The 27,063-nt window shown below is 45.0% G+C and overlaps 1 protein-coding gene across 1 annotated transcript; it reads right to left on the minus strand.

The window, feature by feature from the left end:
• Positions 1–407: 407 nt before the first annotated feature.
• SNX18 (sorting nexin 18) lies at positions 408–27,063 on the minus strand. The gene is made up of 2 exons (XM_070587595.1): positions 25,307–27,063; positions 408–3,041 (listed from the first exon to the last, which is right to left on the minus strand). Exons 1-2 carry the CDS (start codon positions 26,925–26,927, stop codon positions 2,788–2,790), a joined length of 1,875 nt encoding a protein of 624 aa, XP_070443696.1. The 5' UTR covers positions 26,928–27,063; the 3' UTR covers positions 408–2,787.

Genomic DNA, 27,063 nt, shown 5'->3' on the forward strand with positions numbered 1-27,063 from the left:
CAAGTCCTTAATTACGAGAACAGCAGCAAAACTTAAGACAACTAAAAATTGGCATTTAAGAATCTGCTGTATTGTTATGAATAAACGTTTAAGACAACTGTATCAATGAAGCCCAAGAAAATCCCAATTACTAACCTCTTCAAGCCAGCGTGCGCTGACTCTACGTTTCACTTTCGAATGTGCTCCCTTGTTCTGGGTTTAAACTGTACCTTTTCATCCAACAGCCTGAAGAGCACTGGGGTTACACTGCACGGCTGCAGAACCAGGCTCCCCGCATTACGGTCACAGCACAGAAATGACTCCCTCTGTCATTAAAACAGCAAAACCAGGCTCAAGTGCACACCTTCATGGTGTAATACATCATATATCAGAATTATAAATTACAGAAATAAAGACAAATAATGGCATGCAGGGCGTGATAGTTTATTTTTAAAAATTGTACCACACTGATCATGACGACCAGCATACACATTATGATGGCTTTTCTCTTGGGTATTAACATTGCAGTATTTTTATATACTGAAATGTTTCAATAGGACCAAGAACGTTAGAGAAATAAAGATCTTAGAAGAAAATATGGACACTAATAATTAATTTAAACCCCTCATGAATCAGTGGCATTATAATGTTATGTAGTTATGAAGAACAAAACTTCTCTTCTACATAGGCAGCATGAACTTCTACTTCCTTGTATTTTAATCTTTCGTTTTTATAACTTAAGCTACGTCCACGCTGGCTAAAGCAGAAACATACAAGACACCTCAGATAATTTCCATGCTACCATTGCACAAGTTTAGTGATTTTACTTAAAAAAAAAAAAAAAAATCAAACCACCATCAAAATAAAGAGGCAAATAAAAGTGATTTTCAAATCATTTGAAAAGCATAGTGCTTATTTGTCCAATACAGACTTGAACTTAAATTATATGCTATAATTAATTGATCTCCAAATTTCTGTAATAAAATTAACATTTATATATATATGGGTTTTGTTTATAGAACTGTATTTCACAATCAACAAGAGAAAGTGACCTTTTAGAGAAAATATATTTGGTTACAGTTCCACGTATCTGTAGTAGAGACAAAGCCACATGATGTTAAATCTGGCTCTAGTTACCTAAGGTATAAAATTTTGATCAAAATTATGATACTCTGATCTTAAAAATTCAACCCATGTGAAATTACTTTTTAGAATAAATGTGCTGTTGACTAATCTTTTCAATAACCTTTCCTTTTCATGACTATCTGCAAACTGACCCTTTTCTTCAATCAATGTGACTCACCAAATATTTCAAACTGACCTCTTTACTTCTGTGTTACCACTTCAATACCCAGGGATTTCTGAGGCAGCATAAGTTTGACTTCATAAAAACAGTAGATACTTTAATCTTTCAGTGACAGTTTTTAAATGTGTAAACTCAAGAATCACATTATTTAGTTCAGCAACTATAAAAACATTGAGATTTTGGCATTTCAAGCCAGAATCTCTTTGTGCTTTTTAAATTAAGCTGCTTTTGAATCTTTTTGGTATTTATCAGCCATTTGTATTTCCCTTACAATAATAAAAGAGCATATTTAAAATAATTTTTAAGGTTAAATGTCCTGGGGGCTTATCAATGCTTAAAAAAAAAATTACTTTTTTCTTTCAGCATTTGGAATAGTAGAAATTGTTTCTGGTCCCTCCTTAGATCAACCAACACTACTTTTCATCACGTATAACACTGAATTTTACAGACATCCCTGAAAAGTTTTTGATTTAAGTAAACGAGTGAATCACAGTGGAGTCTCAATCAGTTAACAGTGTAGATCCATTTAAAAAAAAAAATCACACTGAATATTAAAAGAAAATCTCCAAGCTAAAAAAAAAAAAAGAAAGGAAAACCCTCCTAAGAACTAAAACCAGGTATGTGTCGTCACTGATTCTGTGCTTGTGTCCCCAACTGATTCGACTCCTCCTTCTCCGTGTTATAAGACATGTTCCTTCAAATCTCCACACCAAGTTTCCAGGACACTTGAGGGAAGAGGCTAGACTACCATCGCATCTAAGGGAGTAGAGTGGCACCGTTTTCTTCCCTGATAGACTTCATATCCAAAGATGAGCATCGAGTCTCCCTTTGCTGTGCTCACCAGCATGTATCAGGAGACAAAACTTGCTGTGCACTCTGATGACAGCTGACCCTCCCACCCCACCCCCAGCGCCACTACGAGGTTACTAGCAGTCTGTCATTGTATGCGCTGGCCTTTCACTCTTTCAATCAGAAAAGTTGTGATTACTTAAAAAGGGGAGGGGGGGGCAGGGGCGAGAAATGAAAAACCAAGAGTCTAAAGGCACAAAGTCGCATAGCTGCTCTAGTTGGAGTTTGTAAACAGAGAACAGGTTGAATTGGGGTAATCCCGATCTATGAGTAAAAGGCATCCACAGCAGGCTTTTGTCCAGCCAGCTTCTTTGAGACCCTTCATGGGTTTTGAGGTCTACAAAGTATGCACTAAAATACCCATACTTCAAAAAGCAATAAGGCAAATAGTATAATCATTATTCCAAAAGTTACAATGGTAGTGTAGGCATACATAGTATAATTTAGTTACAAATGTGGTACTGTTTCTATTATATAACCATATTAACTGTTTCTTTCCTACATAATTATATATTCAGCCGAGTTTCAGTTGAACACAAAACCATCCTTGTACCACCACTGCTAGTTGGCAAGAGCTCTTTGATAGCAGTTTTTATTCTGCTGCAGAAATTATCCTTGAATTGAAAAAAAGTCCACAATCCGATGTCCGGTCATTAAACACTATCATATTTGTGAAGAGCTTCTTCCAACTTCTGTGTCACTTTTTGGAAAAATATTATCTGTTGTTGTAAGAAATGCTGCATCTGCGATTTAAAGTCTCTTACTCGAATTTGATGGAAGTGGTGAATTTCAGCCAAAGTGGCAAAAGATATAGTGTTACAGCGATCCTGAATGCCATCAGCCTTCTGGAGCTCCATCTTCCCTTCTTCCACGTGTCGCCTACTCTCCTTCACTTTGGTAAGAGCTCCTGTAGTTAAGAAAAAATGAATTAAAAAAATATATACATGTATTCCAATGGCACAGCTACATAGTAAACAGACTCTTAGGCACTATAAATACTTGCCTAAACTATTTCGAAGTCCTTTGGAATTCAAAGGAATGACTGTAATTACTTATTTTAAAAAAAGGAATCTGGTAAAGTTTCTGAAAACATCTCCATGACTGAAATTTCACTTATCAAAACTACAGTTCACCATTGATCAAGCATCTACAGTGTGTTTCATCTCTTCCAAGTAGAGATATTATAATTAATAGATGATAAACTGCAAGGAATTGGCCCTAAAAAGGCAAATCAAGAAAACTCTACGGTTTTCACATTCTTAAGAGAAAAGGTGTGACACTATTACATATACATACATGAAAGAGAGTTATCTAAACCACAGATATAAAACAATACCCCACAGAGGATGGGAGCCCACTTCCCGAGAAAGTCTCACTGGAGAATTACTGTAGAAGACTCCAGACTAGATTCTGAAACGTGTTAGCGCCAACTCAGGTTGTGTTTTGGGAATCAGGGCATGTCCCGGAGGGGGCTTGCCAATGTCTGTGGTGTACACTTGGAGGCCACCCTCATTGGTGCTGGCCAAGCCCATGTCTTGTTGGTGATGAAGGGATGAATAATGCATGCATGCCTGCTTCTGACCCCACAGTCTATCAGGAGACCCATACTGGAGCATACGGGGCCCTGTGAAGTAAGGAGTCACCATTTTTCCTTAAGGGGCTGTAAGGAGCAGTGAGTTCTGAGTCTGCCCTAATGAGGACCTGGGAAGGAAGCTAGAGGTGCCATAGCCTCCTATCAAGAAATGTCATCACAGGATGCGTGCGGGGAAGAGGGAAGGGAACAGTCACTCAAGCAGGTGCCACATGAGGGCAAACATTCATTAAAGCGTAGTCACACGACGACGACGCAAAAGGCCGAGGATGCTGACAGACAGGAAATAAGGGATATTCGTGGCTTCTTAGAATAAGTGATGATAAAGTACAAATCACTTGATCACAGCCAGCTTGAGAATTTGGATTTCCTGACTCCATCTAACGCTCATTCTACTAAACCATGATGAAAGACAAGAGAAACATCTAGGACACCTGACTTGGCAATCTGAGAACATGATGATACTAAGGGGGGAAAAAAAGGTAGCCTGTTTAGAAGGAGGTGGGGAAGCTGAGGGACTTTGTTTCAGAAATGGTCAGTTTTAGCTAATAGTGAAATATACAAGGGAAAAAGCCCTATTTTTAAATTTCTTCAAATCTCCTACAAAATAATATAGAGTAAACCTAGTATTAAATAAAACCCTCAGAGGTCAAACAGTGTACTTTTTTTTTCAGGGGAGGGGGGCACAGTTCAAAGACCTGAGAAATTATAACCCACCAACAAATGTTAACATACATATGAATGTATGTGTATATATTTCCATCTGTTTATTCTCAATGAGATCTTCAAGTGAAAAACATTAGAGCCCTGGGGCAGAGAGAACACCCCACTTCCACTTAACCCCACAGCAGGGATGTGGGGTCTGCCCCAGTAGAGAGAGGTCGTTTGCATTAACATACCTTCAGGAAGACCCCTTACCAATTCCATTACGAAGCCATCACTCTGAAAGTATGGCACTTTTTTCTACTATGGCTGATAGGACTAGTGAAGCAATAAAATCTGCCTGCTTGTAGTTTATATTAAAAAGAGAAAAAGAAAGAGTTCTCCCCCAAAAAAAGAGAAAAAAATTTCTTGTAGCAAATTTATCTTTGTTATACTTGTACAAGTTTCACAATTTATATACAAAAAAAGAAGTTGAAAAGACAAGGAGAGCATATGAGACAGAATTAAAGGAAAAATTTTTCAAAAAGATGACTGAGAAATGAAATATGATCAAAATGGTAAGAGACAAAGAGAACGAACAGGAAGTTAAGAGGGAAAAGTCTCAGGTGATTTGATGATTTTTTCATCTGATTCCGATCCAAGGTGCCCGAGCCCAGAGTGGACCAGCATCCTCCCCTGCCCAGGTTCCCAGGCATCTGCGTGGCACTTGTTGCCTGCGTCAGTAATACTCTGCAAGGATTACTGTTCTGGTTCTGAGCGCCTGGCTTTTCCGATGGAGAAGAAAGTCCACCACAGAGGAGCTCCGAACCCCGGCCCAGGGCTGTGTGAGGGTCAATGAGGTTGCAGCGTGTCAGACTGCAGATGAGATGACCATATTCTCAGAAACTACGTTCTGTTCTACACAACTGCGGACGTGCGTCTACAAAAACCAATTTAACAACGAACAATGCAGTGAAAACTTATCATATCAGCATACATTCTCGAAACTCTTGGACACAGCAGCAAAAAACAAATTTCTCTGAGGCTCAAAGACCTTTTGGCATTTAACACCTTTTTTCACGTGTACAGATGAAAGGAGCCAAGGAGAATTTAAGACTCGTTTTTTCCCCCAAGTACGAATTTATTTAGTAAATAATACTCACGTTGCTGTCTTCAAAGTCCCCAAAATGTTGGGCTCTGGGGCAAGAATTTTAATCCGTTTAACAACCATTGATGCAGGGACTAACGGGTACTGAGCACATTGCTAGAACATGGACGCGTTCAAGTCCCCGCCCTCCGTACGTTCTGGAGGAAGCCACCTCACAAAGCACACTGAGAACAGCGCACAACCGTGACACCAAGTCAAACAGGACCACAGAGCACGTAATTCCGCGTGGGAGCTGAATCTGGCTTTCTCCAAGATGACATGAGAATTGTGTCACAAGGAGAAATGCTCAGAGGACCTGCTACATGGCTGGCACTGTGCTGGGGTGGGGGTGGGGAGGAAACAGGCATATACAACTAGTTAGTGGTGGCTGCCAAAAACAGTAATAATATATGCTAGGCACTTTCCGTATACCATCTCTAACGCTACTGCAGCTTCACAACGGACATTACTCCTATTTTCACAACAGGGAAGCTGAGAAAGCTTACCCAATCTCTTTGAGCCTCAAAGTCACCCGATAACCCAGTAAGAGGCGAAGATGAGATCTGAATGTGTAACTGACTAAAGCAAAGACTACAAATATTTAGATAGAAACTGGAGCCTGAACTGGCGAAAAAGCAAGGTGGGCCTAGGAGAGCAGGGGGCTGGGGGACAGAGGCCGGTCAGCGGAGCATCAGCTATTACCTCTCCTCCCCTTGCCCACCGGCCTCGCCCCCCCCCCACCCCGCACCCAGGCACCGCCCTTCTCCCTTCTCACTTTCCTCATGAGGTCTAAGCTTTTCTTCTGACAAGCAATTCAGAAGGCCTTGTGAGTATGTAAAAGAAACTATATAGGTTTTGAAAATTTCCCTCTGGAATCTTACTAACCTCATTCAATTTACTAATTGTGCCTGTAAAGCTTTTGACAGAAATTAAGAACTACCACCAAAAATAGTAACATGCAACCCCTTCAGGAACACATGGGCTTCGCCTCTCTTTGCTTTGGTACAGTTGGACATCCCAGCACAAAAAAAAAATCACTTTATTTCGCCAACGAGGAAGGACAGAATAAACCACGGAGGAGAGTAAGCACCCAAAAGCTAATTCCACTTGGAATTTTGGTTTAACCCACTTAATGTAATTCAAATACATTAGCATAATGATTTAGGATTGCAGTAGCAGGGAGAGAGGAGAGATAAGATAAGATAAGGGCTCAAACTATTTTTTGAGGTGGCAAGACTTACATGCCTGATACAATTAAGGACTTAGACAAAACAGCATAGGAAGGTATTAAACAGCATACTATAAAAGGACAAACTCTGCTAGAACAGTGAGTGCAAAATGAAATCAAGAAAGATTGTGGGGGCTAGCTCAATGGAGCAGTGGTTAAGTTTGGTGCTCAGCTTCAGGCGGCCTGGTGTTCATGGGTTCGGATCTGGGGCACAGACCTACACGCCATTTGTGAAAGCCACGCTGTGGCAGCATCCCACATACAAAACGGAGGAAGATTGGCACAGATGTTAGCTCAGGGTGAATCTTACTCAAGCAAAACAGAGGAAGATTGGCAACAGACGTTAGCTCAGGGCCAATCTTCCTCACCTAAAAAAAAATACCAAAAAGAAGAGATTATGTCTCCACAAAACTGTACCCATGAATTTAGAGCAAATTAAAAACCACCACCATCTCTTTTATCTGAAATGTAGCTGAAGTGATTTTCTCCCAGATCCAGCTTCAGAAGAAAGATGATTAAAGCTGATAAACAATAATAAAAGCTGATAGCAATACACTTTTTAAAAACTCCTAAGAGTTCTTGAATATACCCTGAGTTGAAGAGACAGCAGCGCAGGTCCTTCTGTAAGAGTACAAGCCACTGGCTGTTCAAGTTCAGAATGACAACCCCAAGGGCCTTCAAAATCCCAAGCCCCAAAAGAAGTTATCTATCATAAAATATTTTGAAAAGTTTTAAAATATACTATTTCCTTTAAGAAGAGAATCATTTTTAAAAAATCTTCATCTCACAACCCTCCAGTTAGTTTTTCCATATACTTTTTAACAAACAGTAAGGATTTAGCTGTTTTCTTTCTTATGAGAAAGACAAAGTCAAATTATTCAATAAGTTAATCATGGAAGTTAACTGACCAGTTTACTGCCTGGGAGTAAACAGAAAAAAAAAAAAAGACACCTTCTTAAGAGCTCCAGCTCTCCATCTGAACACATCGCAGGGTGTTTAAACACTTGGCAGCTGACAAAGAGAACCACCCTCTGGAGTTCTGGAAGCTTCTCTCTACCCCACCTCTTCCCACTGCACGTCTAAACTCTGGGTTCTCTCAAGACAAAAGCGGGAACATATTTTTCCAATAAAATATTACAAACATTGGTTAGACACAAGTGGAATAGTATTATTAGAACTAGAATTCAGGTTTTATCTCAAATGGCTGTGTTCTCATAGCCGATTTGACAATTCTCAAACTGGGAATTATCTGTCCATGTTTCTACACTTCACATATTTTCATATTTAAAATTTTACATATCCCAAGAAAGACAGAGACAGCCCAACTTTCAATCAGCTTTAGCCTCTAAAAAGTGAGAGGCCGGAGAAAGAAAACTATGGAGGCAGAGTCAGACCACTACAGACTTGGTACTTCTGGGTGAGCCTTGAAAATTCATCTGTAGCTGCTCCAGAGCTGCCACGGACCAGCCGCAGGGCTGCAGCGCAGCATTACGGCATCTTCCAAGCATTCTCTCAGCTGCGCTGTGTTTTTTTACCAAACCCAAGAGGAGTGTAAATAAAGGCTAAAAACACCGCCCAGAATCTAAAGAACAAAAGGAACGCACATTTTTATCGTGGAATCAATACGAAAACAGGCAAAAGTTTTCAAAACCTCTACTTTTTAAGTGGCTAATTTAGGAGGACTCTGCTCTCTGCCAGCCCCCTGCCCTCATAAGCATCATATTGCCTCACTTCTTTCACAACAGAAAAGGGAAACGAAAGAATAAGGGACGGAAACCATACAATAAAGTCGAAGGCGGAAAGGGCTCACCATTGGATTAAACAAAAGACCCCATAACACTCCCAGGTGGGGCAACCCAACCGTTCAAAACCAAAGAAAATAGAAAACAGGAGTGATGAGGGGGCAAAACATTTTAAAATGGGAATGTAAGTACGTGACTATGAAATTGTTTCCTGGGCTAACAGATAGACATTGGGTAGCCGCATCTGGAACAGTACACGGGCACAGGAAGATTTTATTACGAAAAGAGAATGCAGGCAAGTATTAAATTCTGAGATTAAACGAGAAGGGGCGGACAATATAGAGCAGTATACCCTTCACAAAACAACCAATAAAGTAGTAACATTTCTAGTTCAGAAGAAAACACAACTTACTAGAAGTGGTGCAGCTCCCCAAGTTACGCAACTGAAGATCAATTCTTCAGATGTACTGGCAGCACAGGAGGGGCGTCCTTGGAAGCCATGCCGTGTGTTTCAGCCGCAGCCGTCACGGTGCTCCCGGCCAGGCAGGAGGCACCGGCCACCCTCCAGAATGCCAGGCTGAGCCCACCAGGCTGCAGTGTCCCTTCCCAGGAGGTCGGGAGGAGCACAGAGACCTCCCCTTGCAAAAATGCTCACACGCCGAGAGGGAATTTTCAGTCGAGCACTCAATCTAATTAAATTAGCTTGGCGACTTATTAGAAGTTCTCCACAGGATGGAAAGTTCGCTCAGGAACTGATAACCCTAAGACTTTATTCCAAAAGCAGGAGCAAGAACCCTGAGGACCTCCTCCTCAGCGCTCCAGTCCAGACAGGACGCCCGCCAGGGAAGGTCAAGGAGGACGGACTCTGAGGTGAGAAGGGCAGAGTTGGTGCCCAGGTTTGTTTTTCTTTTCAGTAGCTGAAAGGGCCTTAGAAAAGCTTTTGGTACAATTCTCTCAACCTCACAAATGAGAGGCTGAGTCACCGGTCCAAAGGCTCACAGCTAATTCGGCTACCATCCCCGCCTGCCTGCCACCTTCCATGTCACACTGCACACAGGGCCTCCCCTGTAGGAGACAGCTGACCCTCTGTGCGGGACAGAACATGGATCAGTGCCTTAAGACCTGAGGTGGAGACTGACCTGCTACACCCTGTTTACTCCTTTCCACATTAGGAGTGATAAAAGGAAAACTAAACCAGTATTTTGACTTTGTTTTAGGACCTGTTGTTAACAAAATCTCCTGGACTCCTTCGGCCTTCTTAGCTGACTCTGTACATGCAAAATTCCTAACGGGGTTCATTTTTACACTTAGTGCAATTGCCCGGGCTCAAAGAAAGGCACTTTGCCCCTTGCCCATTGCCAAACCCAGTGCCACAAACTCGTGTCCTAATGCACCGCCACCCTGCTCCTACCATTTTCTTTGTATCTTACCAGTGTGGGCCATCTTGCACAGTTTTACAGCATGCTCAGGCTGGAAAGAGCAAAGCATGAAATAAGCACCACCTGGTTCATAATCCATATGTACTCAGTTTTAGAGGGATAATATTACACGTTTGCAACGAATACAAAATAATTAAAACTAAAGAATTTAATCATATGACAAGGTTCATTAACATTATAACCTTAAAGGGCTCAAACTCAAACAAACCCATTTTATAGATTAATTATGATCCAGGACGTCAGCCTCATTTTCAAAAGCACCACATTATTTACACAGCATGGCAGTAAATTATTTCCAGCAGTAAAAACTATGTAAGAAGCATTTCGATGCCATTTTGGCTTTTCTGAAAAGAGAGGTGCACAGCTCTGGTGTCATCTAGTCAATCAGCACAAGAGTGATGAACGGTACTGTCACTTCCTTCTGATTTGCAGAGAGAAGTCACTTTGCTGGCAGCTTCTGACCCAGCACAATGGTGTGAGGGGCGGGGGGGGGGTGGGGGGGGGTGCCTCTCACACACCGCACTGCCTCCAGCATTTTCAGCAGGGAGAGCCCTAAACCTAGCTAAGAGGCCATCTAAGCGCCAGTTTCCCTCTTCATGCCCCTCTCTTCCCTTCTTCACGCCCCAGAGGGCTTGCTGGCTGCGCCAACCGCTCCCAACCCAACCGGGTCCAGTTTTGCACCTGAACTTTGCCTTCCTTTCCTTGACCAAATCTCTTCTTCTCAGGAAGTTTTGTCCCTCCTAAGACCAAGTATACAAAAGGCCCAGTCACTAAGCAACAGGGATCCAAAGGCTACATTTTCTCTTTAAAAAAAAGAAAAAGAAACAAGCACTTTATTTAATTTTCAAATCAGGAATGTACCAAAAACATTTAGATTTTCTGTCTTCCCAGGGCCCTGCCCCAGAAAATCAAAGCCATGGTGTGAGGGACATTACAGGAGAGACAGGCTGAAGGGCAAGAGGGACAGCTGAACAGAAGTTGCCCAAGACTGGACCAGGCCTGTTTTTCTTCATTCCCTGTGCATGTAAAATCTAACAAGCAAATGCTAATTTGGCCAACGTGGCCTACTTTGCACTTAGCCTCACATCACTGGTACCCACGCCCTCCCGGTCCCTGCCGTCCCTGCTGACTCCCCATTCACTTCTTCCCCTCCCCTTTCCTTCTTCCTTTTTGGTCTCCACCCACTTGCTGATTATTCTTTCCCCTCTCTGCTCCAATATTTACTTTTCAATTTTTTCTCTTAGTAAAACGTTTCAAAAAACAAAGGCCAACCTCCACCTAACAAAGAGAGGCAGGATGGCCGTCCACACAGGCAAAATAGTCACACATGAACATGTGCTCTGTGCAAACCTGCGCTCTGTACTTTGCATGTCTCATTTTCTTCTCTAACCCTCCCAAAGAGCAATTAGCGCTCCCATTTTCAGAGGCAGAAAGTGAAGCATTGGTAAGGTGAATAACTTTACTACAGGTGACTGGCTACAAGTGAACGGAGTCTGCCCAGCTTCCCAACTCAGGCAGCTCCCTTGTCCCTGAACCAACTGGGACTACTCGTCCATGGAGATCTCAAAGCCTCGTGGATCAGCCCCAATACACAGTGCACAACGCCAGCACACGGTCGGGCCCCCTCAGGAGCCTCGTCTCATGGATAAGCAACCCACAAACTGCCTCCAGGCCCTCAAAATCCTATTCTCACATCAAGCATACTAAGTGCGCTCCAGGCTTGGACCACATTAATAAACTCTGGAGGTGCAAACAGTTAAGACTAAACCCAAGTCAGTGAGAGCAATTTTTTTTGGTTTTTGTTGTGAGGAAGATTTGCCCTGAGCCAATCTTCCTCTGTTTTGTATGTGGGATGCTGCCACAGCATGGCCTGATGAGTGGTGTGTAGGTCCTGCACCCAGGATCCAAACCTGCGAACCCTGGGCCGCCAAAGCGGAGGATGCGAACCCAATCCCTACGCCACGGGGCTGGCCCCTGAAAGCAATTTTTGAAGGGACTAAATATCCCTAAAGCCAAGAACTATCAAATTCAAAGATAAAATTAAGTTAAAATTCACTTTCAACTCATTCATAAATGACAAAGAGAACTGTTGAGTCATTTTTTAAAAAGGAGGGAAGAGGGCTGAGACAAGGATAATAAACTACAAAAGGTTGTTTGATAATAAGAAAGATCAATCATTTAAAGAATTCACGCCTCTAAGCTTGGTTTGGTCCTGAAGAGACAATAAGCAGTAGTCCGTTCTAGGTAAAAGCCTCGTTATATCCTAATTAAGCAGCCCTTACAGCTTCATTCAGCAATCACCAAGTGTGTAAGGACAGGATGACATTTACCATGAATGAAGGCATTCAGCTGAGTGTGTCACATCTTAAAACATTGGATTACTTTTCCTCACTACGCACATCCATTCATATAGCTCCCCTGGTTCCAAAAATGCAGAGGGAAACCACACGCTTCTCTCTCGTGGCTTACTTGGTAAAGCGAGCTGTTACATAAAGGTTCTTGTGTTTCAGCTTACACTGAATATTAAATATGTGATACAGTTACCAGGGTGATAGATTCAAGAGAATTCTGTAAACACAGTGTGTTTTTATTTCAGAAGAGTCTGGATACAATGGTGAAAATGTTGATCTGCCTATGGCCAAGCAAATATAAAGACTTTAAAATCTGAGAATAGGAAAAGAAGAGCGTGTATCATTTCTTAAAGATTTTATACCCACAGAATCTTAATAAAATGAGGTAGAAAGAATATCCCTGATAATCGTGAATATACAATAAAATTATTAAAAAACAACTTATTTTGTAAAATAAAATCCATATAATGGTTTAAGTTCAGAGAACACGACTGATGCCTGAGGTCTGCAGCTCATAACTCCTAATTTCCTAATCCTTTTATTCCTGATATCTGGGCATGGATATTGGTCTGTACAATTAAGGCAGCATTAGGTATGTTTGAAAGCTGCCAGCACTCTGGGTTTAGATGACCTTAGACATACAAAAAACATTTATACCAAAGAGAAGAGTGAATTTGGAAACTATCATTATTTAATCAAAGGTAAAACCTTAGTTTCTTTTTTTCTAGCAAGATAAAGGGAGACCCAAGCTAAAATCAATCTAACAGAAGCTGCTCCAGACAAGCCCCTCGACATGGGGCAGGGAGAGGGCGGAGTGGGGCTAGCTCTGGAGAACAGAAACGGGGGAGCCGTGCGCTGCACGCCCAAGGCCAGGGTCCTTGACGGCACGGATGCTTCTGAGAGCACTGCAGTTAATACTGTGGTTAGAATATTTTCTAAGAAAACATTTCTTCCTTTCAAATATTTTCCCCCAATAATGCCTAGTTTTTAACTTTAGAATTGTGACTGTAAACCCCAGTGTAACAAATTGCTACTTAGGCTATGGTGCACTAACTGGTGAGCAGCACGCATTAATCACCTTCCTTAATGCCACCGCCGTGGCCATTAGGACTGGCACCTCACATCACTTTATGATCACTAAGCTTTGCACACAATCCTTAAATCAGCTGTTTTAAACTTAAGAACACCCTCGACCCCGGGGTTTTCCTGCTTCCTCATGCTGGCAGGGACCAGGGGTCCAGTGACTATGAGTCTTTACTCTGGCTGCATGTGACTTCCTCGAATTAGATCATAATTAACCGATTACAGACAAAACAAAGCACCTAGAAACCTATCAAGATTTAAAACACACACAAAATACAAATTGCAAAATGTGAACACTTACAGATGACCCATTTAAAGATGTCTCGCTGCAGACAATGGGTGGTTTTTGTGAAAATCGCAAATGTCAATATAACTGAATACAATAAAAGGGCCAGAGAACGGGATCTCTAGGGCTCCCTTCAGCCCCATTCCTTATCTTCTCCCACTGATCCTGCTCCTCTTTCAACCCGCCTATTTCTATTACTGGCATCACCACTTCCTCTCACCCAAACTTAAAACCTCAAAGCTAACTCTAGACTCCTCAAGAGAGCCACGCCTCACCACAACCTGCCACTCTACCCGGACGGTGTCTCGAGGTCACCTGCTCCTTTCCAAATCCACCTTCGTGCCTGGTCTATCCCAACAGCCTCCTCACATCTGTGCTCAGCCAACAGGAGGAGCTTCCCAAAGCCCCGGCTGGGAGCCATGCTGCACAGGGTGAAGGACGCCTCCAAAAGCTTGCAGTTAAACTTCTGTGGCTCAGATCCTGTCTGCAAAATGGGGATAATGACGTATGTGCCTCAGAAGCTCCCATGAGGTTTAAGTGGATATAAAACATGAAGCATCAGGCCCGCCACACAGTAAGCCCTCAAAATACATTAGCTATTTTTATCACCATTCAGATGTCTCTCTTCGCTTCCAAACCTTTAGTGGCTGCTGACTGCCTACAGAATCAAAGCAGGCATACTACTTACTGCAACGCAGAGCACCCCAGTCTCAGGTCAAGGCAAAACGAACTCAACTCCTGGCCCTCCTTATCAGCTGTGTGATCCTGGAAATCCCCGAACTTCCCCGAGCCTCGGTTTTCACAGGCATCAAATGGGGATAACACTCTTCTGGGGGAGGTCATAGCTGTACTGGGTTGACTAGTATCCCCCAAATTCACATCCACCCGGAACCTGTGACTGTGACCTTGTCTGGAAACGGTCTTCGCACATGCCATCAGTTTAGGCGAGGTCATACTGGATGAGGGCAGGCCTTAAATCCAATATGACCAGTGTCCTTAACAGAGGAGGACAAGACGAAGAACCAGACACACAGGGAGAGCCCAGGTGAAGGTGGACGCCAAGGGTGGAGCGAGAGTCTGCAGGCCAAGGCACACCAACAACTGCTGGCAACCACCGGAAGCCGGAAGAGGCAGGGAAGGAGCCTCCGCTGAGGCCTTTGGAGGGAGTGTGGCCCTGCTGACACCTTCATTTCAGACTCCTGGTCTCCAAAACTATGAAAGAATCAATTTCTGTTGTTTTAAGCCGCCCAGTTCGTGGTAATTCGTTACAGCAGCCACAGGAAACTAATACAACAGCTAATAACGGATGCTTAAAAATATATGCCATACAAAATGGTTATTCCACGTTACACAGGAGGAAACCGAGGCAGAGAGACAGTAAGTCCATGGTCCAATGTTACCCAGAAAAGTTGGAATTCAAACCCATCTGGTTGTAGAGAACATGCTCAAAAGCACTCTGCTGTCAGACCCTCCCCTGAATGGAATCAGACCCAATATGCAACTGTCCAGAACACTGCTGCTCATACGTAAGTACTCCACAAACGGCAGCAATTACTATTACTACCCATTGTCCAACCTCTCAACCTGCTTGACCTCCAAGTCAAAGGTCAGCGAATATTTTCCTTGAGGGTCAAGTAGTAAATATTCCATGCTTTGCAGGTCAAGAGGCAAAATTTGCGCTATTATGTAGGTACTTAGACAACTGTTAAAAATGTAATCATTTAAAAACGTAAAAGCCATGCTTAGCACAAGTGCTGAGAACAAGCAGACGCCTGGGAGGGTCTGGCCCACAGGCTGCAGTCTGCAGGCCCCAGCTCCCTCTCCAAGCATCTCCATTGGCCCCACAGTCCCTGGTCTGCAGGTCATTTTACACTCCCCCCTCTCCCTTACCCCATGCCTGTTGGCAAACAGCCCCTTCCGTCTCCTCCCTCCCCTTCCATGGACACTGCCTCAGTTGAGGATTCATCATGTCTTGCCTGAATCACTGCAGACGTTTCCCATCTTGCCCCACCCTGAGTCTCCCTTTACACCTTTACTCCTATCCACTCCCCAGGGTTAATTAGCCCCTCCTCTGTCCTACTTCAGATCGTGGCACACGCCTATGACTGTATGTGTCACACTGTATGGTGATAGCTACTCACCTGTCAGTCTCGGTCACTGACCTGAGCACCAGGTATGCAGTGTATCTATTATTATATGCTTATCGAACCATCCTAAAGCATTTCCAAGATCAAGAATGCACTCTCCATCTATGTTCCTCCAAAAGTCAAAATATGACCATCTTTCAAAGAGGAAAACCAAATGCTACCCACCCAAGCCTCTAAGGCAAACGACAGTATCTCTTCGTCCTCTGGACCCCCATGCACTCTCTTACTCTCAGCACCAGGTTAATCCTACCTTTTATTTCAATTCTCTCCACACACATCCTACCTCCCTTATGGAACTGGAAGTGTGAAGATGAGGGCAGGGATGTACTGCTCAACACGTAAGCCCAGTGTTGTGTGTACCCATGTCATTCAACAAGGTGAACGCACTCTGTCTGGATCTTATGCTCTGAATTAAGCAAAAGGAACCCCAGTAAAAGTATTATAATGAAAGCCTAAAAAGAGGAAAGAAGTGTATATATACAAGTTTAAACACTAAGAATCAATATGAACTGAAATCATGAGGTACACAATATTGATTTTTCTGGCACATAAAGCATTTTCAAATTTCCTCTCCTCATGCCAACGAATTCTGGAAAGTCACTTCACAGATATATAAGTCTAAGACTTTTAAATCACTCACATGCTAATTAATGACTTCACCCATGAAATATATCCAGATCCTATCTTTATTTCCTGTACAGTTTTAAACTCTATTATCGTCATCATGTAAACAGAAAAACAAAAACATTCTATAAATCACAGAAGACATCTATTTCTAAATCAACCAAGAAGTACGTACTGAGCGCCTACTTCATTACTTCAACAAGCATTCATTAAGGACTCATGTGCACGTGCAGAACAGAGGAGCTACATACCAGAGGAACATAGAAACAAGATCCGCACAGGAACCAAGAACTGAGCATACCCTTCAGCATTCTATCAGCAGGATTACTTGGAAAAGGACAGGGCTCTAAGCGGGCTACTCCCAGGAGGGGAACGACATCTGAGGCTTGACTGTCTGCACACGTTTTGGGGTGGGGAGATAGAGAACAGAACGCAGGAGCCGGTCAATCTAAAAAGATCAGACTCAAGTCCTGATCACCCATCCCCACCCCCGTCCCACTCACAGCCATCCTCATCTCAGTTGATGGAAACTCCATTCTTATTGTTGGTGACTCCTCTGCTAGTGTCACTCTTAGTGACGCCTCTTTCTCTCATGTGCTACATCTGATCCCTGAGGAAAAGCTGTTGAGTCTACCTTTAAAATACATCCTGAGGGGACTCCATCATCACCATCTCCATCGTCCCCACCTGGTCGAGGCCACCATCCTCTCGTACCTGGATTAGTGGAATTCCTTCCCGTTGGCTCCTTGCTCCTACCTCTGACACTCAATCCCATCCCCCATTCTATATGCTACACAGCAACTGGGTTAAGTTCATTAAACGTCCAGTTGAACATCTTTCCTTGGCTCAAAACCCTGCAATGGCTCCCTTCTCACTTGGGCTTTTACTCCAGTCCTGAAAATGACCTACAAAGCCCTACAAATCGGACCTTCCGTGACCTCATCTCCTACTCGGATCCTCTTAGTTCCAATTCCCTGGCCTCCCTACTGTTCTCAGCCTGCCCAGGACACGCTCACCCCAATGCCTTTGCTCTAGCTGCACCCTCTGCCTGAAAAGCTGTCCTCTAGACACCGGTGTGGCTAATCCCTCACCTCCCAGGTCTCCACTTAAATGTCTCGTTCTCAGTGAGGCCCACTTTGACCATTCTTTTCAATACTTCATTCTGCCTCCCCATGCCCTCATGCCCTGCGCCACCTTTTTTTTTCCCCAACTCACACCATACTCCACCATACATTATAATTTACTTACTGGGTGTGTTTTTCCCTGGGTGTCTCCACCCTACTAGAATGTCAGCTCCACAGAGCAGCAATCTCTGTTTTGGCCGCTGACGCAACCCTAGCATCTTCAATAGTGCCTGATCTCTAGTGGGCACTTAAACATTTGTGAAATAAAATCTGGTTTACCTTTCAGAGGATCCTGTGAATAATTCTAATGATTTTAGCTCCCCCTCCTTCACCACTGTCTCCTGACCTGCTAAACAATACATAAAATTCCACCATCAGAAGAGAAAAGTTTAAATCACAGCGAGAGACAAAAAGTTCCAAGAAAAAGAGGAGGAATGACATGTGGACTAAAACTCATTCACACTAAAGTTTAACCGAGATACATATACAAGATCAATCTCAGATTGTTTCTACTTTTGGAAGAGAGACAGTATTTAAAATTCAAAGTGAAGAACAAAAGGAGGGGGACCATGACGATTTCTTTCTTTGGTGGCCCTATCAGTTACATCCCTCATTCGGGTCAGAGAAGTTGCTCCAGCATCCCCCAAGGCCGCAGCTTCAGGACACCTGGCGGCTCTCACTAGCAGGCAGGAGGCCAGGTATTGATCACTTTTGCTTTCGCAGCACCTGGCAGGCTAAGCCTGCGATACACATTTGCCGATCTAAGTATATGTGCGTGAATTTCCTTTCACATCAACTGATAAAGGATTTTCCTGCTCTTAGATTATAAAGTCACATAAGCAGACAGAACGCTACTGAAACTAGCCTGAAATAATGCCTAAATGTTCATCATATACTTAGGAGGATTTTATATTCAATATAGGAATGAAGCTATTAAAAAAAACAACCAACAAAATGGTACCTAGGAAATCATGAACCTCACATTGACAGCTGAGGAACAAAGCTTGGAAATGTTACAGTGATTTGCACAAGAACACAAGTAAGCTGGGGTGGAGCTAGCAGGAGACAATTTACACAAACCCTTCAATGTAAACAACAACAAACTGGGGCCTCCCAATAACACCCATCTTTAGTCCTCGGTCACCCTTTCTCCTGGAGGGCACACAGGACAGACAGCCGTATTAAAATACAACAGTTAGCTGCTGTACCAACGACTCCTTGGGCTTTTCTACTTTTGCCTGCAATCCTGGGCACAGGCTATCACGAAGGCACGATGGGAAGATTACTGGAGTTGTCTTTTAAAGGGGAGTGCCTCTCATTTTAAAAGAACCTTTCTACTTTTCAAAATTAAGTATTTAGGGAGTAGCTACTGAGAACCATGACATGTCATCCTCCTGATGACCTTGTGAGGAAGCGTTCCCACTCTGCCAACCAGAAAACCGAGGCTCATGGAGGTTCAAATAACTTGTTCCAAGCTCCCCTCACACCTCCGCACTGGTCCCCCAGAGTCCATGCCGGGACTCTGCACAGGGGGCTCCTGGCTTGGGACGCCCCCCTTCACTGGCAAGGCTGACTCCGCTCCCCTGTGCGACTCAGGCTGGCCCCATGTGCTCTGCGTAGCCTTGGGAGGCTCCAGCTACCTGGCACCCGGCTTCTCCGCCACTAGTCAAAGAACGCACCGAGGAGCAAACAGTCCCGTCCACCCCTCCCGCAGACGCGGATCCAGGCTGTGCCCTACAAAGGTGAGACAACCACGGGAGAGGTCTTCTGGACACAGTCTCCCCAAACAGAGCTAAGCATTACTGTGTCATTTTATTTGTGATTATCATTTAGTTAATGATATTACAGAGCTTCATAAACAGATGGCAAAATAAATCTAACTTGGTATTACGCTTTGATTTAAAAATACTGTGAGACCAAATGTTGGAAAGGTTGTGGAGAAAAAGGAACCCTCACACACTGTTGGTGGGAATGCAAACTGGTGCAGCCACTATGGAAAACAGTATGGAGATTTCTCAAAAAATTAAAAATAGAAATACTTTATGACCCAGCCATCCCACTGCTGGGTATCTATCCAAAGAACTTGAAATCAGCAATTCCAAAAGTCCCATGCACCCCTATGTTCACTGCAGCATTATTTACAATAGCCAAGACATGGAAGCAACCTAAGTGCCCATCAACTGATGACTGGATAAAAAAGATATGGTATATACACACAGACACACACACACACACACAATGGAATACTACTCAGCCACAGAAAGACAAAATTGTCCCATTCACAACAACATGGATGGACCTTGAAGGTATTATGTTAAGTGAAATAAGCCAGACAGAGAAAGACAAACTCTGTATGACTCCACTCACAGGTGAAAGTTAAACATAGAGACAAGGAAAATTGATTGGTGGTTACCAGGGGAAAGGGGGAGGGGGGGAGGGCACAAAGGGTGAAGTGGTGCACCTACAACATGACTAACAATAACGTACAACTGAAATTTCACAAGGTTGTAAACTATCATAATCTTAATAAAAAGTTAAAAAAAAAATACTGTGAGACAATGCAACAATAGATTTTCATTCGGCCTGAAGAAAAGGAACATAGTTTAAGGGAAGTGTCATGTTTGTAAGGGAACTGACATCCCCCTTCTCCTTATAAAACTTCTCGAACGTTTGGGTCCCACCATCATGTTTCAAAATCCTAAGATAATCAGACAGAAACTTGTGCGGATGACATTTCTGAATAAAGAGGAAAGTCCAAAGGAGTCCAAGAGCGAGTAGGAGTGCGGGTCCCTTCCTCCTTTCAGTTCTGTGGTGATCAGCCTAACAGACCGGCTTCCTGGTGTGATGCTGAGGACTTCGTGGCTTGAAAAAGAAGCCTGGGAAGCCAGTGACGGGGTGAGGTGAGCAGCACCAGCACCGGCATGAAGCTTCATGACCAGGACTGCCCACGCCCAGTCACACTGACGTTTAACACAAGGGACTCAGGCATCTGCTTCAGAGGCCCCAGAGGTAACCTTATTTTTACTAAGAAAATACAGATTGAGCCAACAGTTAAGGCTAGAACTGAAGTTTCCTTAGAAAACAGCTGGGGGTGGAAGTAGGGGAGAGGAGAAATGGGTTCAATTAAGACAGGGCCAAAACAAAAAAAGATGAATGACCTCAATTTCTAGCCCAGAGATTTCAAAATGAGGATGAGTCTGTAAACAGCCCGCTTAGTAGACCTCTGCACTGTATTCCTGGCACAGTCCTCTCAGGGCTATTTTTAGCCACAGGAGAATGGGGAGCCAGAGGGAAGGGCTTACCTTGCAGCCCTGCTGGGAGGGACTCCTGCTATCTTTAATTAATGTCTGAGGGACAGAAGACCCACCCCACACGTGGTGAAAGGAAGCACAACGGTGAAATTCTACCCGCCAGACTGAGAGGCCCATTACTGGTGTCCCATTCCTGAGGTCCTGGGGCTATTTCTTGTTGAAAGGAAGGCTCATATGGAACGTTTACAGACGCAATGAGGTAGACTGCATATTTAATTTAAGAGGACAGAAAACAGGACAGCCTCACCGTCTAGTTCTGTCTTCCCTGCTTCACACACTCAGACTAGAGTTTACCAACAAATCATTTTTACATTTTATACCTTCTCTCTGGAATAAAGAAATTTCACTCTAAGTGTCTCCCTCCAGATATCTAGTCCATATTCATAAACAAAGGTGAAATCAGCATTTCTCATAATCTAATCTTTAGTCTCTCCCTTTCACAATACCCCCAAGAGATAAGCCTAAAGCTTTTAAACCACAAACCACAATGACTCTCTGCCATCCAGATTTAGCCTTATTAAATATCAGAGATTAATCATATCTTTAGAAACAGAACTGAATATGCTGAGCAGCTCAAAGTGAAATATGCTCTATGTTCTACCCCAAACTCACCAACATCAGCCTATAAAGGCATACTGCAGGCAGGGATGATAAAGAGGGAGAAGACAAAATGCTACCATTTCAGGAAAAGAAAATTGAGACCCGAGGCTTACAAAGCTGCCAGTGACAGACCTGTGCATGCTGCCTAGTCGAGGATCGATGAGCTGCCTATGAACAAAGAATTTAAGCGACTCCTGTTACGACAAAGCGAAATATGAATAAAATTCAAACAGATTCTGAATCCCCATTTACAGTACTGCACACTACAGCAAACTGCCTTCTTCCTCCACGCGACTCCATTAACGGAAATAGGTTTGTTTATCTAAGACTCTATTAGTTGATGCAAAAAATAGAATTACAGAATTCTCTTTTAGCTAAAGGAACCATATGGCTCTCTTCACTTTTGCAGAAAGGACTTACACTAAAACTATTATTAAGTTTAAGCAACGGTTTCAGTACTAAGTATAGTCAGAAAAATGCTAGTCCACCACATTTAAGAGTATATGAGTTTTCCACCCTCACTCTGGAGCTGGTTCCTCACCAGCCTCAAATGTCCATCCTGAGACCAGTTGCTTTTCTGAATGAGACATGAAGGCAGGCTGCAAAATGGATGGACGTCCTCACACCACAGAAATGTTACTCACTGGCTGAGTGCCTAGGAAGTCTGTAAAGGGGGGTCTAGCAAGGCCCGCTTCCCCTCCCAGTTTTTACTACATAAGCCTAGGTGGAAAGGAGGGGAATGCCATGAGATGACCAAGTAAAAAGAAAACCATGTGGAAAGTATGTGAAAAGATCATCAATTTGCTGAAGAAACTTATGGCAGGACTGACAAACTACGGCCAACTGTCCAATAGAACCTTTAGCACTGATGGAAATGTTCTCTATCTCTGATGTCCAGTATGGTGGCCGCAAGCCAAGAAGCACTGGAAATAGAGCTAATACGACTGAGGAACTAAATTTTTAAATTTTATTTCATTTTAGTTAACTTAAATTTAAATAGCCACATGGGGCTCACAGACCCAACACTGAGTAGCACAGGTCTAGAACTCTGGGAAAGCTGATCACAGCAGTCTCCCGGATAAGAAAAAACCCGAAGAGCCCAACGTTCCTGTCCTTTCCTCCAGGAATTAAGGGAAAAAATTTAATTAACTTGCCTTCGTAACTGCTTTGTAATTAAAAAGCCCTTTCTAATCATTTTGTCTCATCTGAATGTGGACCTCTTAATATGAGAACACGCAAAATGCAGAAGTAGTGGAACTGCTTTCCTCTTATTGTAAACAATGAATCGTTAAGAGGTGAAATTAATTATTTTGAATTTTAAAATTTCTCCCTAAGTTGAAATATAAACTTTGGACCAAATACAACAAAAATATCGTTTAAATTGCTTAAAGATTTTTCATTCTTTCTTTCTTTTTTGGTTGTCCTCTCAAAAGGCACAGTAAGACCTTTGATGTGGTTACGCTTTGAGACCTTGGAGGAAAAAAAACCTGTAAACAAAATCCCCAAGTGCTCAGACTGAAAAAGATTCATTCCAATAGCAACTGTGTAGTTAAGGGGGAGTGGAGGGTGAGCTGCTCTTTATAACCACAAGTTCTGAACATCCAGGACATATTCAAAAAGCTTTATTCAGCCTGGCTTATGATATTCATCTCATCTTTATTCCTCAAAATCACCAACGCTAGCATCCCTGATAACCTCCGGTTGTAAGCGAATGCTTTTAGCCTTCTGCCTCGCACAGGATAGCTTTCAGTGGCAGTACATTCTAAACACATGTCACCTAGGGACACGGCTCCCTTTACGTTACACACCAGGGCTCCAGTAGAAACAAACTATATTGTTCTTTCCAAAGTTCCTACAGATTATGTTGAGTGCCCTTGAATCTGTTTAAACAACATAAAATTGGTATCAGTTTTAATGAAGGAAGTTTCTCAAATCTCAAGCAATAGGAGACAATTTTAGTTCTAGGATTAAAAAAAATAAACTACATGACTTAGATACAGAGACTACTGAGGTAAACTCAAAATAGACCTCAAAACAAACACCACACCTTTTCTAATAAATAATTTCCACAGCAGGGCACCTGACAAGGCTGAGTGTGTGGGCCGAATGACAGTAAACCAGTGAATGAACTGATGCCACCGTGGAGCAGCCAGTCACCTGGCTGCAGGTATCTGTTCTTAGTTCCACCCTTCCAGCTATTTACTCACAATCTGCATAAACTCACAGAAATATGTGAAAAGGCAGCCAGCTTGGGTGCAGACAGATGTCACACAATTGAATTTAAATGTAAGGTCCTGCCTTAAAGTCTCAAACCATCAGTCCCACAAGCACCAGCCAAAAAGTCAAGAATTTATCTCAATTTATGCAGAAAAAGGCATAAGGAATGTAGATGCAAGTTCCATATAGGCCACAGCACTATGGTTGCTCCAATAGCTAATTCAGTCTTAGACCGCATTTACAAAACATAAAGTGCCAAGAAAGTTACATTCTCCGCTAAGATGAGTACTGCAGATGTTTGAGGGCACTGCATTTCAGCAGGGGCCATGGCCCGGTCAGTGTCTGAAGGAGCCCCCATGGTGAGTCAGAAGGCTAGTCACACACTTGGAAGGGGAAGGAGAGCAGCAGAGGGGAAGGAAGCGAGACTGCTGTCTCCAAAGGTCTGAGGGCTGACATGTGGATGAGAAAGAGACTTATTTCAGGAAACAGAATCAAGAGAGGCGAACTTTAGTTCAATACGAGGAAGAGGTCGAAGATCAGGGTTGTTCGTAATGGACTGGCCCACCTGGAAAGGCAGTGAGCCCCTCCTTCCGGAAGTGCAGGCCTGACGACCCAAGGCGGTTTCCACCACAGAGGGGGGTTAAATTAGGTGACTCTCCTTCCTCCTCTCCCCCACAATGGCCAGAAGACATCCACAGGCAAGATCCCTCCCGAACTCCAACACCTCCCCATTCTCTCCCACTCAAGGCATTCCATCAGAATGCAAATTCATGAGTAATGGCAGGACACACATTACTGCCCTAATTTATAAGAAATAATATGCAAATCTGAGTGCTTTAACAAAAACTACTAACAAAACAAGCTCTGACACTGTGCAGCTTACTCACTGGGATTCCAGAAACACTGCTCTCAGACACAACACTCAGACTGCACATTCTGTATAGCTTCTCTACATCACTTTCCTACATAATATTCTTAATCTCAGTTAGTTAACAGACTCCAAACTCAAAATGACTGAGGTTAAGGAGATTTTCTTAAAACCTCCTGAATTAGAGTGAGTCTTTTCCCTCATTTTATGAACACCGCAAGCAAGAAGCCTGTGCAGGAAGTTCTTAAACTGCCCCAGCTAACACCACCAAGAGCTGATCCTGATTCCTCTACCAAACCAGGGACTGAAGGTACGGAGGGAAGACAGCAGACTTACCTTTATTTGCAGATTATCTGTTCTTCCCCATTATCTCCATAATTCCTGGAACGCATCCCTAAGCGACACTGCAGTGTTCAAATGGATGCCTAATATGGTTTGGGTCCGTTCTAATTCTACCCCAGACACAAGATTATAGATGCCAGAAACTCATTACTCAACTTTTCAAACTCTAAAATGATAGCACTGTCATGAAAGTACTCTCAGAAGCTTCTCTGAAGAGTACCCACTCCCTGTTTGGAAATACTTTGAGAAGGAAGCTACCTCCCCACGATCCACCGTGCACTCAGGGAACCTGCCTAGCTGTCCACATCCCTAATGGATCCCCGACCTGTAGAATATTAATCTGGCACAGACAACGGTATTTCTGTCAAAGTCGTCCCTTTCTGACTGTACAGCACATTCCATACCAACTCCTCTAAAGGCCAGGCTTTACCTTTCTGAACGTGGATGATGTCGGGGAAGTTGGCCAGGTGCCCCTGATACAGCGCTAACAGGTCCATGACGGGGTCCAGGTCCTGCCTGGGCTGATCGGCGAACAGTTCGCCGATGGCGTCGTAGGCATCTCCGGTGAAGGCGATGGCCTGGTTCAGGCCGGCCGAGAAGGCCTGCTGGTCCAGCTCAAAGGCCTGGCTGAGGCCGCGGAAGGATTGGCCCACCTTCTGATACTCCTTCTTGAAGCCCGTCACCTGCTTGCGCGCGAACTCGTTGGCGGTGTGGTTGAGCTGCAGCGCGCTGTCGTCCATCTTCTTGGTGAAGCACTTGAAGCCATCGATCTTGCTCTCCACCTCCTGCAGGTCGAGGGCGGCGGCGGGGGGCGTGCTCAGGGTCAGGAAGAAGTTGGCGCCCACCATCTCGTCCTTCTCGGCCTTCCTCTTGCCCTGTTTCCAGGCCTTCTCGTCGGTGCTGCTGGGGCACGTGAGGAAGTGCTGGAAGACGTCGCACTGCGCCAGCACCGGGTGGCTGGCCATGTGGTTCATCCACCAGATCAGCCCCTTCCTGCGCTTGGAGATGAAGTCCTCCTCGAAGCGGCCGGTGGCCTGCTTCTCGGGCAGGTGGGGCACCGAGATGACAGGGAACTTCTCTGCCAGGCGCGCGTACAGCCAGTCGAAGTGCTTGTAGCGCCGATGCACCGGCACCTGCGTGTGCGTGGGCACCAACTTATAGGAGATGTAGCTCTTCATGCCCTTGAACTTGGTCTGCTTGGTGGGGTCGTCGATGGTACACTGGAAGGGGTAGGGGTTCTCCTGCCACTCGGGGCCGTAGGGCCCCAGCACCACGCACAGCTTGTCCCCATCCTTCACGAAGCCCGACGCCTCGCCGAGCACGAAGGCCTCCCCGCCCGACTTGACGAACGTGGAGAAGCGGTTGAGGTTGCGGCTCACCGTGGCCGAGCTCTTGGCCCCCGACGGGTGGTGCTGCGGGGCCGCCGAGCCGCCGCGGGAGCCCAGCGACAGGTCCGAGCGCGTGGACAGGCGGTAGCGGCCGGCCACGCCGCCCCCCGACGACGAGCCGTCGAGGTCCGGGTAGGCGCCGCTGCCCAGCGCGCCGGGCTCGTCGGCCACCGTGGAGCTGTCGTCCCACTCGTCGTCCCAGTCATCGTCGCTGCCCTGGCTGGCCTGGTAGCCGCCGCCGTAGAGCTGCTGCGGAGACGGCTGCAGGGCGCCCCCGCCGTATGAGAAGCCCGCGCCCGGCGGCTGGAAGGTGCTCGGCGGCGGCGCCTGCTGCGGCTGCAGCAGCGGCTGGAAGGCGTCGGGCGACGGCTTGAAGGAGGCGGGCGGCGCGGCGGGCAGGGGCTCGAAGCCTCCGGGCGGCACGTTGGCGTAGCGGGCAGGGGCGCCCGGGCCGCCGTCGCCCGCCGGGCCGGGCTCGGGGGCGCGGATCACCTGCACGTACGAGGCCGGGAAGAGGCCGCGGTCGCCGCGGCTGTTGACCCCCTCGAGCCAGCCCTCGATGTCCTGCTCGCTGCACAGGCTCAGCACCTCGTGCTCCCGCAGCGAGATCTCACCCGGGTTCTCCGACCTGAAGTCGTACAGCGCCCGGGCGCGCAGCGCCATGGTGCCGGCGCCCCGGGTCCGGGCCCCGCGCCCTGGCGCGCCGAGAGGAGCCCCGAAGGCGGCGCGCACTCCCGTGCCGCTCCGCTCCCTGCGCCGACTGCCGCGCTGGGCCGCCGCTGCCGCCGGCCGGGGGCGG

The sequence above is a fragment of the Equus przewalskii genome, chromosome 20 (genome assembly GCF_037783145.1).
Source record: "Equus przewalskii isolate Varuska chromosome 20, EquPr2, whole genome shotgun sequence".
Classification (NCBI taxonomy): domain Eukaryota; kingdom Metazoa; phylum Chordata; class Mammalia; order Perissodactyla; family Equidae; genus Equus; species Equus przewalskii.

What these genes read in the sequence shown, in the direction of transcription:
- SNX18 (XM_070587595.1), bottom strand. Translation starts at nt 26,927, where the DNA reads ATGGCGCTGCGCGCCCGGGCGCTGTACGACTTCAGGTCGGAGAACCCG. An exon ending in CATCATCCACGTTCAGAAAG is followed by an intron (nt 3,042 to 25,306) that starts GTAAAGCCTGGC and finishes TCTTAACTACAG; the next exon opens with GAGCTCTTACCAAAGTGAAG.